This window comes from Perca fluviatilis, chromosome 22 (assembly GCF_010015445.1).
Source record: "Perca fluviatilis chromosome 22, GENO_Pfluv_1.0, whole genome shotgun sequence".
In the NCBI taxonomy this organism is placed as follows: domain Eukaryota; kingdom Metazoa; phylum Chordata; class Actinopteri; order Perciformes; family Percidae; genus Perca; species Perca fluviatilis.
Genome location: NC_053133.1, coordinates 19,272,041 through 19,285,224, shown reverse-complemented (window position 1 = coordinate 19,285,224; position 13,184 = coordinate 19,272,041). Strand labels below are relative to the sequence as shown.

The 13,184-nt window shown below is 40.3% G+C and overlaps 1 protein-coding gene across 3 annotated transcripts in view; it reads right to left on the bottom strand.

The window, feature by feature from the left end:
- Positions 1–13,184, bottom strand: part of pou6f2 (POU class 6 homeobox 2) — a 76,983-nt gene that overhangs the window by 5,441 nt on the left and 58,358 nt on the right. For all 3 annotated transcript variants that reach the window (XM_039790863.1, XM_039790864.1, XM_039790865.1), the window contains 3 exons: positions 8,107–8,316; positions 6,096–6,249; positions 2,210–2,378 (listed from right to left, as the gene is read on the bottom strand). In XM_039790863.1, the coding sequence (XP_039646797.1) occupies positions 2,210–2,378; positions 6,096–6,249; positions 8,107–8,316 (533 nt within the window). The remainder of the gene's footprint in view (positions 1–2,209; positions 2,379–6,095; positions 6,250–8,106; positions 8,317–13,184) is intronic.

Below are 13,184 nucleotides of genomic sequence, written 5' to 3'. Positions count from 1 at the left end.
GAGAGCTGCTCAGCTGGGGTATGCACGCCCTCGTCTAGTGCATCAGCACGAGGGAGAAATGGCCCTGAATGCACCTCCAGCCTCTCTTCTTAAAAGTACCTCAGGAGGCTGCTTAGACATGCTGTATGTTTAGGCCTGAATAACAGATTGCCTGAAGGTTTACAGCCATCAATCAGAGTCTTTGAGAAGTACATGCTTAAAATGAGGGCTAGACGATACTACGACAACTAGTATTTTTTATACATGGTTTACTTCTTACAAGTTTGTACTGTTTAATGACAGTATGACCAGTTTAAGACACTGCACTGCTGCTTCTTATAGCTATTGTCTGTTTATAGACATGTATTGAAAACTGTCAGGGAGGAATGGCTCATATATAACGATATTAAATATGCCCTTGTGATATATAATCCATTTGAATCTGTAAGAGATTCATAACATCAGTAGGTTTATTGTCTAGCTCTACTTAGGGCTACTGATAAAAATATATACGATTATGTTTTTATAAGCCGGTCATGTTTATTTAGGTTGAGTCAAATGTGTCTTTTGAAAGATTTAACTAATGAGGACAGTAATCCTAGCGTTTATAATGGTGAATTAAATTATCAGCAGTGTGACAGCACATATTAGGGCTATAGTTATCAATGTTTTCTATCTTAAAATGTATGATTAAAATGAGACGTGTGGCAGTTTTTAGATGTTTCATATTCATAGTAGCTATACCAAGCCAAATTTGAGCCATATGGGGACACACTGGCACATCATTGGTTTGATGATGCCCTCTTGTAATGCTTGTGCCTGTTTAGATAAACTAATAAAGTGCCTGGAAACATACTGAGCAATGAAAGGAGACAAGATGGAAGCATCTGTCAGTGTCTGTTCACTGTCTGGGTTCAGAGCCGGAGCCCCAGAGCTACCGTGACGTCCCGTTCCTCCTCAAACTTCATGTCTGTGTTGATGTTAACTAAACTAAAGCACGTGAAGTTTGCCCCTCTACTTAAAACATCAGGATGTCATGTCCAATGTCATACAAACAAAAAATTGTCTTAACGGCATGAATAACAGCCCACAGAATGTTTATTTTTGAAGCTAATGGCTTTTAATGTATGTTATAAATATTTGAATTATGCTTGGCTGTAAATATTTCATGTGTGATTTCAAGACTTTAAACATTAGTCAGAGATGGCTGGGCCTCATAAGATCCCCGGCCCCTGTACTGTTTCACATTTTATCGGCTGTTTGATGTTGATGTGATGAAATTTTTAAAAGTGCGTGGCAGCGCCGTGTCACATAAACAGCACAGGTCATCAGCAAAGCACATGCAGAGGGACATTAAAATTAATACAGGAATGAGAGCTGGAAATAGAGGGAAATACTTGTCAAAAACTGATGCAAAACAGGTACAAACATTTAGTGTTTTTAGGGCAAAGAAAAGTTGTCAAACATATATATTCATTAATAACATTTTAGAAAAGACATTTAACATGAACTTCCATTTAGCAACTTTTTATTTAATCTTACACTTCACTACACAAACTACAAAAAAGTGTTTTTGCATTGTAGAATAATATATTTTACTAGTTAGTTCTCTTGAAAAAAAGTTATATTTGGGCATGATGTAGGCCAAATATTCTGACTTGAAAGGGAAATGTGGCTCATTTGGCGTCTTCATGCTAAATACTAGTCAAGTGGAAAAACAGGAGGCATGAAACACTGATTGTCTGATTGTCTCATGAATATATAATGCACCATTTATGACTAAACTGTCCTGGTGGCAGCAGTAAAACATGGCAATCTTATTAACAGATCATCGCCGTCAAGCTCTCTCATGTTCAGGCGGAGCAGCCGGCATCGGGCCTTAGTAATTATTAAATGCTTTAAGTGCTTCGTGTAATACTTGTGTATGTATTTTGCATAAGTAACGCGCGGCTGTCATGTCAGCGGGTGAAAGGGAAGGGAGAAGCAGAAGGGTAAGTACAGTCTACAGATATGAGAGCTTTGTTTGTCAGGGTGGTGATAGTCAATTATGTATTTTAATATCTTAATGTCTGTTAAAACATGGAATGAAAAAGAGATGGCAGTCATGAGCACCAGAAAACTCAGTGAGGCTGCACAACTTCATGTGCTTTCATATGACAGAATTAGGACATATTGATTAGAAGAAAATGAACCATTTATTGTTGGACTTTTACCCTTTGTTGGTTCTTACCTGCAGATGGCAGACTGGCTGTACGCCGGCCCCTCGGCGGCGCTGAGTGCCTGGCCCACCTGAGTCTGTGTCAGGCCCAGGGACAGCCGGCGAATCTTGAATGCTTTGGCGAATTCACGAATCTCCTCCAGGTTGACCCCGTCCACCTCGCTGGGGGCGGTCTGCGGGTCTACAACACAACACACACATCTCATTTTATTAGCCCTCTGCTCCTCCGTCGCTAACCTCATTTTCCAGAGTGAATGAAACAAACATCCAGATGTATGTGAGCATGATCAGCTCTAAACAACTTTGAAAAAAACAGCCCAGCGCAGGGTCAGAACTTATTTTTTCTGTCTGCCCTTCTGCTGTAAACTACAGTACATGTATCTGAGAAATGTTTGGAAGAATAAATTCATCTGAGCTGTGAATGCAGGCGTGTCGTGGCTCTGACTTGCAAGTGTAACTCTTAATGCCACAGTCAAAAGCATAAGGACAAAACCACGACACAGAGCTTGATAATTCAATAGATGGCTAGATCCTGAGCAGATAGATACTGTAGGTCTTTTTCTTTGATCTCATGTAAATAAATACACATATATTCTAAAGCTAGCCCTCTCAAATATACACAGAATGTATAAAGACATTATTTCATCCATCTGACCCTTTGTAAAGAGTTCAGGCCTTCCAACCTACAGCAAGCCTCCCACACAAATATCCAGCTCCAAACCAACGGAGAAAACTCTTTATAGAAAGGAATGCTGTTTGTTAATCTCCGTATTTGAGCAGATCTGAAAAAACTTCACTGAAGCATTTTGAAGAATTTCCCTGCTAATAAAAAGTGATTTCACATTGTACATCAATGTCAGGTGCCCCGGCATCCTGCTTACTAAAGCAAAGTTTGTGCCTCTGAATTATTCATCTTGGTCATTATCAATGAATTATTAAACGAATCCTCCAAGCGTATTTAAGAAAAAATCTATGGGGCTGCCATCTCGTTGTGCCTCATAAGTGACGTGTAGCGTATGCGGCGTGCTCCAGACGTGTGAACACTTGGAAGATGAGGGACTGGAGACTCTGAGCTGACTAAATGGGAGGGATGAGCACTCACAGCTTCGGGTCCCATCATCTCCACATTGATGAGCATCTCTTCATCATTCCCAAAAGAGTCTATCTACTCAGTGGTTTGAAAGACTAATGGCACTCTAGAGCAACTGGTCTAACCTCTGGATCCATATTTGTCTTTAGACATGAAGTCACAACCCAAACATGATTTTACATTTAAACTCTAACGAATGGCGGAGTAAAGCTCTCACAAAACAAACAGAGAAGTAAATACAATGTTTGAAAATACTAATTAAAAAACAACTGAAACAATGAAGATAATCAATTTCCTGGCCTCCAGAAGCTCATTTTCTTCACAGCAATAATACACTAATAAGCTTAATAATTACAACAGGAAAATAACACGTTCAATTTATCTGCTGAAAAGGAAAATGAGAAAAAACACCTATGCTATTATGTGCCAGGCACACAATAAAATCAAGCTTTTGTCTCTGCCTGTCCTCTATTTAAGGTGGAAAAACTATTTATTTTTCTTTTGCTTAAATGTTCATAATCCACCTGAACTAGACTAAATGATGATAAATGATGATGTTGTAGTTGTGACCCATAAGTTGAGAACAAGGAGTCCAGAAGTTAGAAATCTACACAGTCTTAAAAAATGTCTCTAGGAAAAGTAAATTAATTAATGCTCTCCTGTCCCCCAACAAGTGCTGTTTTAGACCTTATTAACACCTGATCTGTATCTGGATACAGTATCCGCTCTTTGCATTTACGCCTGGTATCAATTACTACTTTCGTTATGTCAATCCTGACTGCACTGTGATTAGGTATCAATATGCAAATTCATTAGGAAATGGGGTATGAGTGATGTAGTGGTAAATTTATGCTAAATGGGTGATAGAAAACAGTTTGCATGCTCAGCTGACTTTTTCTCGATAAATATATTTATATAAAGTTAAAATAAAAAACAACCTCAAGACAAAAATATTGCTGACATTCTTCTTTCTGATTGACATTTTCCCATCTGATTATTTTTAAACAACAGTAACAGACATTCTCAGCTTTTTAATCTGTTTCTGGCACTTTGTTTGTGGCCAGAGAATGCAATGACATTTCATCTTCTCTCCTTGGCAGACAACTCTGATTCTGTCATTGGATTTTCCTTTGTGTATGAATGCTGTAAATGATATTGAGAGAAAGTGATATGGCTCGTACTCAGCATAAATTATTCATTCTATTTACCACAGAACTGAGCCACAAAGATTTTGTGCAGAATCAAAAATGGTTTATAAGATATTTTCCAAGCTACAAGTAAACACAAACTAAACACGTCTACAACAAGTTGATCAATGGCGACTTGTTTTTTATTAAATTCAGTGGCATTGTAGCTGCCTTTAAAATGAGTTTACATGGAGTTTAGGGGAATCGACTCTGACAAATTAAATTTATCTGAATAAAACAGAGTTTTTAAAGGCAATAGCTGCATGTTGACAGGTAGTGGACCAGTGATTTATAAGGCTCTGCCAAAGGCCCACGCATTGGGAGAATGAAACTTATGTTCATTAAACATAACACACGCCACTTTGGATCATCTAATAAACCAAAGAACTGACAGTCAGGAAAAAATACAAACAATCGTAGGAGGCGGAGATCAGTCAAAAGCTGTCCACACTGAGAGTAACGTAGATACTGTGAGGCCGGCATGTTGAATCTTTAAAGGGACAGTTCACCAAAATTAGAAAAATACATTTTTAATATCTTAACCCATGCAGAGAGTTTGGGTTTTATTTGGCGAAGTTTAGAGATTTTTGCCACCACCTCAATACAATGGAGGTAAATTAAATGTCATTGGTGGCACTCAAAATAAAAACAATTGCATGTAAAAAAAATCAACAGCAACATTTCTTTCCAGATAATGTCCCTGTGTCTGTTACTCTAATCCACAGAACATGTTGTCACCAGTTTTCATAGGGACTATTTATTCAGAGGAATATAGTTGCAATTAAAACTGCTCATAGTGAGGTGCGTGCATTGCAAACATGTCCATCTTATCATGTCATTTCTGTCTATATTTGATTGTCCTGGGTATTTTAAATTAACAAATGATAAAATCAAGGAATGGAATCATTTTATTCCATACTTTAGAGTCTTAAAAGTAAAAAAAAAAGGCCAGGACTGTAAGAATATTTGAACCAATTTTCGAATAAAAATAAACTTATTTCAAGAACTTATTAGAAATGAGTCCATATCTGTTCTAGCACCAAGAAAATTGTAACCTGATTTACATTTTTAGTTTTAAAGAGTAAGTCTGGTGATGATATACATATTTTTTATTGTCAACTAATACCATGAAAATACCAAAACCATCAATGATGAACACACACACACACACACACACACACACACACACACACACACACACACACACACACACACACACACACACACACACACACACACACACACACACACACACACACACACACACAACAAAAACACTACTTTCTCCTGCTCAGATAATGTTTGCTAAAGCCTACAGTGCCCAGCTGTTTTGGGAAATGATTAGCCTTTAAAAAAACCATGAAAGTTTATATTTGTGACCCCTTTCTTTTAAAGGTTTACCTTTTCAATAGAAACAAATAGGTTTGGGGCTGCATGGCTAGATATTACTGGAGGTACATGAGAGAATATGTTTTGTTGTAATTTGGGTGACCTAACCCTTTAACATTCACTGTCATATGATACGGTCATGAGTCAGTGGACTTGTATATATATATGTACTATATACTATACTTGTATTTGAAGACATGTTATGTTTTTGTGAGCTGTGTCGGACACTTACTGCTGACCAGCTGCCCCACGCTGAGAGCCGAGGAAGAGGAGGAGGTGGAGGAGGAGGAAGAGGCCTGGTGGAGAGGACTCTGTCTGTGGGGCATGTGGAGCAGGTTGGGCTGAGACGATGCGGGGCCTGTCTGACCCTGCTGAGCCTGAGGCAGCTGGACACACACAAACACACATACACACAGAGCTGATATAATATATTGAGAGCTTGCAGCATGCATTCCCTTACCCACATCATCACAATAACAACAATTTGCAGTAATCATGTGATTATGGTAATTGGGCTATAATATTAAATCTAATCAGGCAATCAACAGCAATTAAATTAACCACTTTGAAGCTGAATATAATGAGATTTACCTTGTACCTGATATGAAGAAATGTTAATTACTGCCTGCAGTATTTAAACTGACAGAGCTGAATATAGTGTCAATAGTCTGCTCAATAGACAGCAGTGATTTACTATTGCAGGAGACAGTGAGAGTCAACTCAGGTACTCCACAGTTTTACTAACGCTTCTTTGCAGAAATCAACTTGGTTATAAAAAAAAGATAACTGCTCATGACAATTAGAGTCTTCTTTCTTGTCATCAGACCTGTGAGGATGCTAATAATGGCAGCTTGAACCAGAAAATCTAAGTCCCCATCAAACATAATTCATGATCCACAAGCTACGTGCTCTGATGGCGAAAAAACTATGTATTTTCATGTTTTATGCACATTTGAATTGCTTTTACAAGATCAAGATGGTACGTCTACAATTTTAAAACGAAAAGCTGTCTCTGCCATAAGCTAGGCCGGCTTCTCCTCTCCTTCTTTGCTATTAATTATTTTCTCCGTGGCATGTGTTTGTTTGGATGGTGGGGGGTGTCAACAGCGATGCACACACTGTCAGGACTGTTGACAGGCTCGGAGAATTATCTAGCTTCACTGGAAATATTCTAGACTGCAGACTCTGACAACCGTAAATTATGCCCGTGGAACAATGTGTACATGCAGGCTTTGAAGTGGAGACAAAAGCATAAACATTATTACAAATGCATTAATTCATTCAAGAGTATGATCTGGTGTTTTGAGGAGCCACAATTAGGTGTCCATCTGCTGAGAGGTCACCCCATTCTGCACTGTACTGAACTTTTACCCTGTAATTCTGTGCTGACATCGTCATTATCAAGTCAATAACATTTTAATTGCTGTGTGCATGCATCTGACTCTACAATTGAACACTGTAAAGATCTTCAAGTTGGGAGGAGAACCTGTTTGAGAGTTTCTACACTTACGGTTTTATCTCAAATCTGGTGTACAAAAAAAGAAAGAACTTGTGTTTTATGCACCTTCCTTTAAATCAAAACAAAATACTTCTTGCTCAGGTCAGAGAGGACAAATCACAAGGATTGTGGAGTGTGATTGAGGAAGGAGAGAGGGACGGAGAGGCACGAGTGTTTGAGCATGATGAAGAGTGTGTCTTTTGTTTAGTTTTTTAGTTTAGGGCTCTGCAGGGGTGCAGCAGGCTCCCTGAGACTGAGTCTGAAAGCTTGGCTGACAAGTGCTTTCCAAACATGCACAGACACAAAGTGAAACATGCAATCTCACACACACACACACACACACACACACACACACACACACACACACACACACACACACACACACACACACACACACACACACACACACACACACACACACACACACACACACAATGAACAATTGTACCGAAAGCTACAATTTTCAAAGTGGAATGATGCAAATGAGCGTTATGGGTGTTGAAGCAGGAAAAATACGAGGAGTTTAGCATAAAGAAGACCTGACTAGCAGTGCTGGAATATTGCTTTAATGAATAAACAGAGCTCTGGTCTGACTCCACTAGGTTTTGCTCATTCAAAAGTTTTAAAGTCAGCTCTTGATCATTGTTAAAACATCTGTATAAGTATATAATAAGCTGCTCTACAAGATATCTTCCTCTATATGTGTGTGTGTATGTGTGTGTGTGTGCATCAGGGTGTATGTTACCTGCTGTCCAGGCTTGATTGGTGACAGCGTGATTCCCTGGGTGTTGATGACAGGCAGGATCTGATTGCCGATCACCGTGGCGATGATCTGGCCTTGAGCGTTGGTCAGAAGCTGAGGTGTAATTGGCTGTACCTGCAGTGCTGGGTTGCCACCCCCTGATTGGCTGGAGGGCCCTGCAGAGTTGGGCATCAGTGGGATTGTTCCAATTATCTACAAAGGGGGTAGAGAGGAGACAAAATCAGCTGGGCAGTTTTAAAAAGAAAATGGAGCAGAGAGGGTAAACGCTACTGGAGGAATCAGTCTTAATGACCTGCTGCTGGGAGTCTGCTTTTTTTGGGGGGCATTTTACATGTGATTGGAAATTAAGCATGAGCCGGTAATTTAGCCATGTTATGAGGTTAAGAAAAGCATGCAGTGTTTGACTTTGTCTGTGTGTGATGTTGAGAGAGAAACATGCACAAATGTCCACTGATCATCTGTCACTGAGGTGGTTTTACAGACTAGAGCAATTGAAGCCACAGCAGACAGCTGGGAGCGCACTGCAAAGGTCAGCGCTGAATACCTGTGTGTGTGATGGTGCACACCACTGACTGTATTATCCATCACCAGGCCAAGAGCAGGATGAGTGTGCGTACGTGTGACTGTGTGTGTCTAAGTATGTTTGTCCTTTTGTGTCTTTGTCTGTAACTGGTGAGGACTCTGGTGGCTGCTGAGAGACAGAAACCCCCCACCCTCTCTCTCTCTCTCTCACAAACACACACACAGACAGAAAGGAATAATTTGAAAGAAAGAGCAAGAAAAGAAACAATAAGAAGGAGAAAAGTGAGGAGCATCAGAGAGTGAGATAGGACCCTGTGTTTCTAATTCAACTCTTAGGGTCCCAGGGGTACTTCACCCTCCACCCCCCCCCCCCAGCCCATGCTTTCCTCTCCTCTGTAGCTGTAATCAGGAAGGGCAGATCAAAGGGGGCGGCAGAGTGTCACTGCAACGTTTTAGCTCTCAGAGCTGTCAGTGTGGCCAAGAGTGGCGCTTTAGGGGAGACTTAGCGCCTCTTCAACATGATGAAGGTTAATGTCATCTGGGGACTGGTTCTGAGCAGCCATCGCCCCGTCCCCCCGCTGACATTGCTCCTCCACCAAGCCTCATTACACCAGAGAGCAGCTCAACATAGATGAGACGCCCATCATTCCAAATTCGGTTATTTGGAAACTGGGCAAAGAGCTGCTTTTGCAAAAATTGCCCTGTCTTTGACTCAAAGTTTATATTTTAGTTCAAGTTTCTACACCTCAACACAAAACTCCAAACAGCTTCTACATAGCATTAGCTGAGCCTTGTCTGGCTCCCGCTTGCCACCACTGATGTGTTTCAGTGCGTGGTCCTCCTCCCCCTCCCCTCTTCCCCATCTCTTTGACATAATAGGGAGGGATCAGTGAGAGAAAGGTGGGCCGACAATCTGTAATTCATCCCTGCCACGGCTCATTTGCTTACGTTGCTTCGCATTAGGGGAGAGATAATTTATCTCTCTCTCCGCGCCGGCTTTACAAATTCGCCGTAATGCTCTCCTGCCACTTAGCATATTTTATTGCCCTGCCTGACGCTCTTGTCTCCGGAGTCCCACTGATCCCGCTTTGCATGCCACTGTGGCAGGGAACTTGTTCCGCTCAATTATTCATCGTCATTGGACTAAGTGGTTGTTCTATAAGCATAATAAAAGAGCAGGCAACTGGCAGCTTAGCTCTCATCCCTGTCCCACCATGCAATGCTTCTCCATCTGACTCTCAGGCACATTTCATGGCAGTGTCTCACAGCTCTTTTTATAGTTTAAGACAATCAAGCCTGGGTATCAAACCTCAATATTGTTTGAGTACCAACTGAAATGCATTTGTAGCATCAAAAAGAGTCAATTACTGAAACAGGTTTGGTCAGCTTTTCAGGTTTAGCTTCTATTCAGGCAAAGTTCATAATATAACACATGCTTATATTGTCCAAACTAAGGTATCAAAATCAGTATTGTTTTGGTATAAAAAAAAGCCCAACCATGTACACATCAATACCATTTCTCACTGTTTTAATACCATTTCTCACTGTTTTCCTGTGTTTTAAAGAAGTGCAACTTTGTGGAACAACTTCTAATAATACAATTTATATATATATATATAATATATATAATAATATATATATAATATATATTTATATAGTGCCTTTAACGAAACTCACTTTACAGAATTGATTGTACATACAATGCACAGACTAACTTTGTGTGTTTCTTGTGAGACTCAGACTAAAGTGACTGACTGCAGTTACTGGTTTCATTTTAATGTTGAAACATCAGGTCTTGCTATAAATTCCTCATGTTTTCACTGATCATGTACACCAGTGAAGTTACTCTTAAGAAGGTTGCACAGCTCAAATTTGGTGAATGTGTTTCGAACCTGCAGTGCTCCAAATCTACAAGCAGAAACTTTGAACAAAAAGCCCAAATTTGATGGAGACATGCATTCATTTACATTTCTTAAGATGCGATTTCATCGCACCACCATTTCATAAATAAGCAGCTTTCAGGACCTTCTCTCATTCACTGCTGCTAAGGCCCTCTCCTCAGGTAGCTTTTAGTTTGTTCGCCTTTATTTGGCATCCTGTGTTTGCTTCCCGCTCCACTTCATATGGCATGTGAGTAACGTGCCTCTCTCCACCCAGCAGAACTCATTAAGATTATGCTGCTCTTGTTTCCACAGAAATGTCATCTCATCTCTCCAGCCAGGGCAATCTGTGTCTTTAGCTATGGTCGCCAGGCAATATCTCTGCCCATTTTCTCTCCTCCACTGTTCATGCGGTGAATTGAGACCCAAGAGGGGAAATGTTTGGGAAGTTTGGACTCGTGTCAACACGCAAGTCCAAAAAAAGCTAACATTCAGAGCAAATCAAAGACTAAAACAGCAGCCTCATAATGGTGCACTGGACAGAAGACATGTCTGGGTAGGTTGAGAGGTATTTTCTAATAATTTAACAGCCTTTGTTTTATTTTCTCAAATATACAAGAGATGCAGAAACAGTAGATTAGTGCAGTTGTATATTTATCCAACAAAAATGTCAAACATTAGCTTGATGCAGCATCTCAAATATGAGAATTTGCTGCTTTTCTATGTTTTATATTGTTATAAATTTAATATCTTTGGTTTTTGGAGTGTTGATTGGACAAAACACGCAATCTGGGAACTTGTAGGGCATTGACAGAATAATTGATACTGAAAATAATCAATAGTTGCAGCCCTACAGTAGATTTACAATTACAAGGGCAATAACAGTTTACACTGTGGTTACACTTGCTCTTAGGGCTGGAAGACTCCATCAATACAAAGGGCACACTTGCATTGCAGGTTAACCGTGCATGTGTTCCTTACCTGTTGTTCTCTGCATTAGTGCCAGCACCGTCCACCCCAGGGCCAAAGGCTGGGAGTAAAAGGGATGGATGGCCTGACAGCCAAAATTCAAGGAGTAGAGGGTTTCCATACACAGAGCTAAGCCACCAGGGTTTATCAAACTGGGATTTGCCACAACACAAACCATTTCAGCGGTGTCTACACCTTTCAGGACGTACAGTACGCTTCATGAAACAGCCCTTAATGTCCTCATTTCCCAACACAGTTTAGCTGCCATATTTAAGATGCAGGCAAAGTGAAAATTTGTACTAAATAGAAATGCCACAGATTCACAAGGGGGAAAAAAAAATCAGGAGTGAGAGTGTTTTAACAATATTCTAGCTTTTATCCACAGCCTTAATCACTGTTGTAGAGGCGGTGAGGATAAAAGAACCTCATTGATTCTCCTTGGAGAATAAAGAGGCTGGGGCCAATATAATTAAGGTTTAAAAACATATTGAACTACAAACGTCCATCAAACCCGGAACTTTTCAAGGTCCTCAGAGAGCTCGCTTATGAAAAGGTCTTTTGACAGAGTTGTAGAGATAATTAAGAGTTCAAAGACAGTATACCATGTGTTAAATTCAAGGAAAGGTGACTTTTTACTCATTGAGTACAGTGATGATACATTCCAATTCTATCACCCTGAATGGTTAAAAGCAGTTATCTGGTAAATACAAACCAAAATTAGATAAAAAGCGGCTCCACTGTTCGGCTCATCCTGTTCTGTAGCTTTTCCATGCTGACATAAGTTCCCAGAGTGTGTTTGGTGGACCTTCACCCTTGTTTGAGGTATGTATTAGCCTGTATAATCTCCTCAGTGTTGGGGGGACCTTCTGATATGGTAGTGCATGTTTCAGAGCCCTCTGTCTGAATAATACTGTGGAATAATGAGGTGGGGAGCAAAGGCTGTAGCCCACGGCTTTGACCGTCTCAGTGACCTGATTATGTCAGGGACTGTCAGCTGCCAAGACACTACAAAAGCACAGAGCATCCCATCAAGTCCATATCCACAGTGATCTGTTCCTAGTGCTTCAGGCACCTTGTGAGCCAGGGAAGTCCATACTGTCTCATTAGCAACGTTTAGCATCAAGCGCTCGCACACAGACAACATTTTACTATGAACAATGAGGCATGGTCACACTGGTGGTACTGAAACCTAATTCCAGTCGGTTAAATGTCAATTTTAACAATTATAATTAATTAAAACACAAAAAGTTGTTTTGGCTTGTTTTTTAGTGCAAAGAAATGTCAGGTACTGCTTCGGTTTCACCATGTTTGTGTTAAGTTTACACTAAGTACAGTGCAAGTGTTAAAAAATGAACAGGGGTTAAGGTAAATAACACAGAGTGGCATGAAAGGGCACATTGTCTATACAATTTTCCTTTAATATGTGCTGTGTGCACCTGCGATAAGATGATTCATTAGATAGGGTCCCACAATGACAAGCATCATCGTTCAAGCCTCTGGCTACTGATGGAACAATTCTGCAGCCACCCTGTAAATATGACAAGGTCAGCGTTTTACTGCGACAGGCGCATGCGGATAAGAGAAAGAAGGGCTTTGTTTATTCCCAAAAAGCTTAATATATGGTGGGTTGGCTACTAGAGTGTAGACAAACAGTTTCAAGACAACACACATACTCACCACTAGAAATCT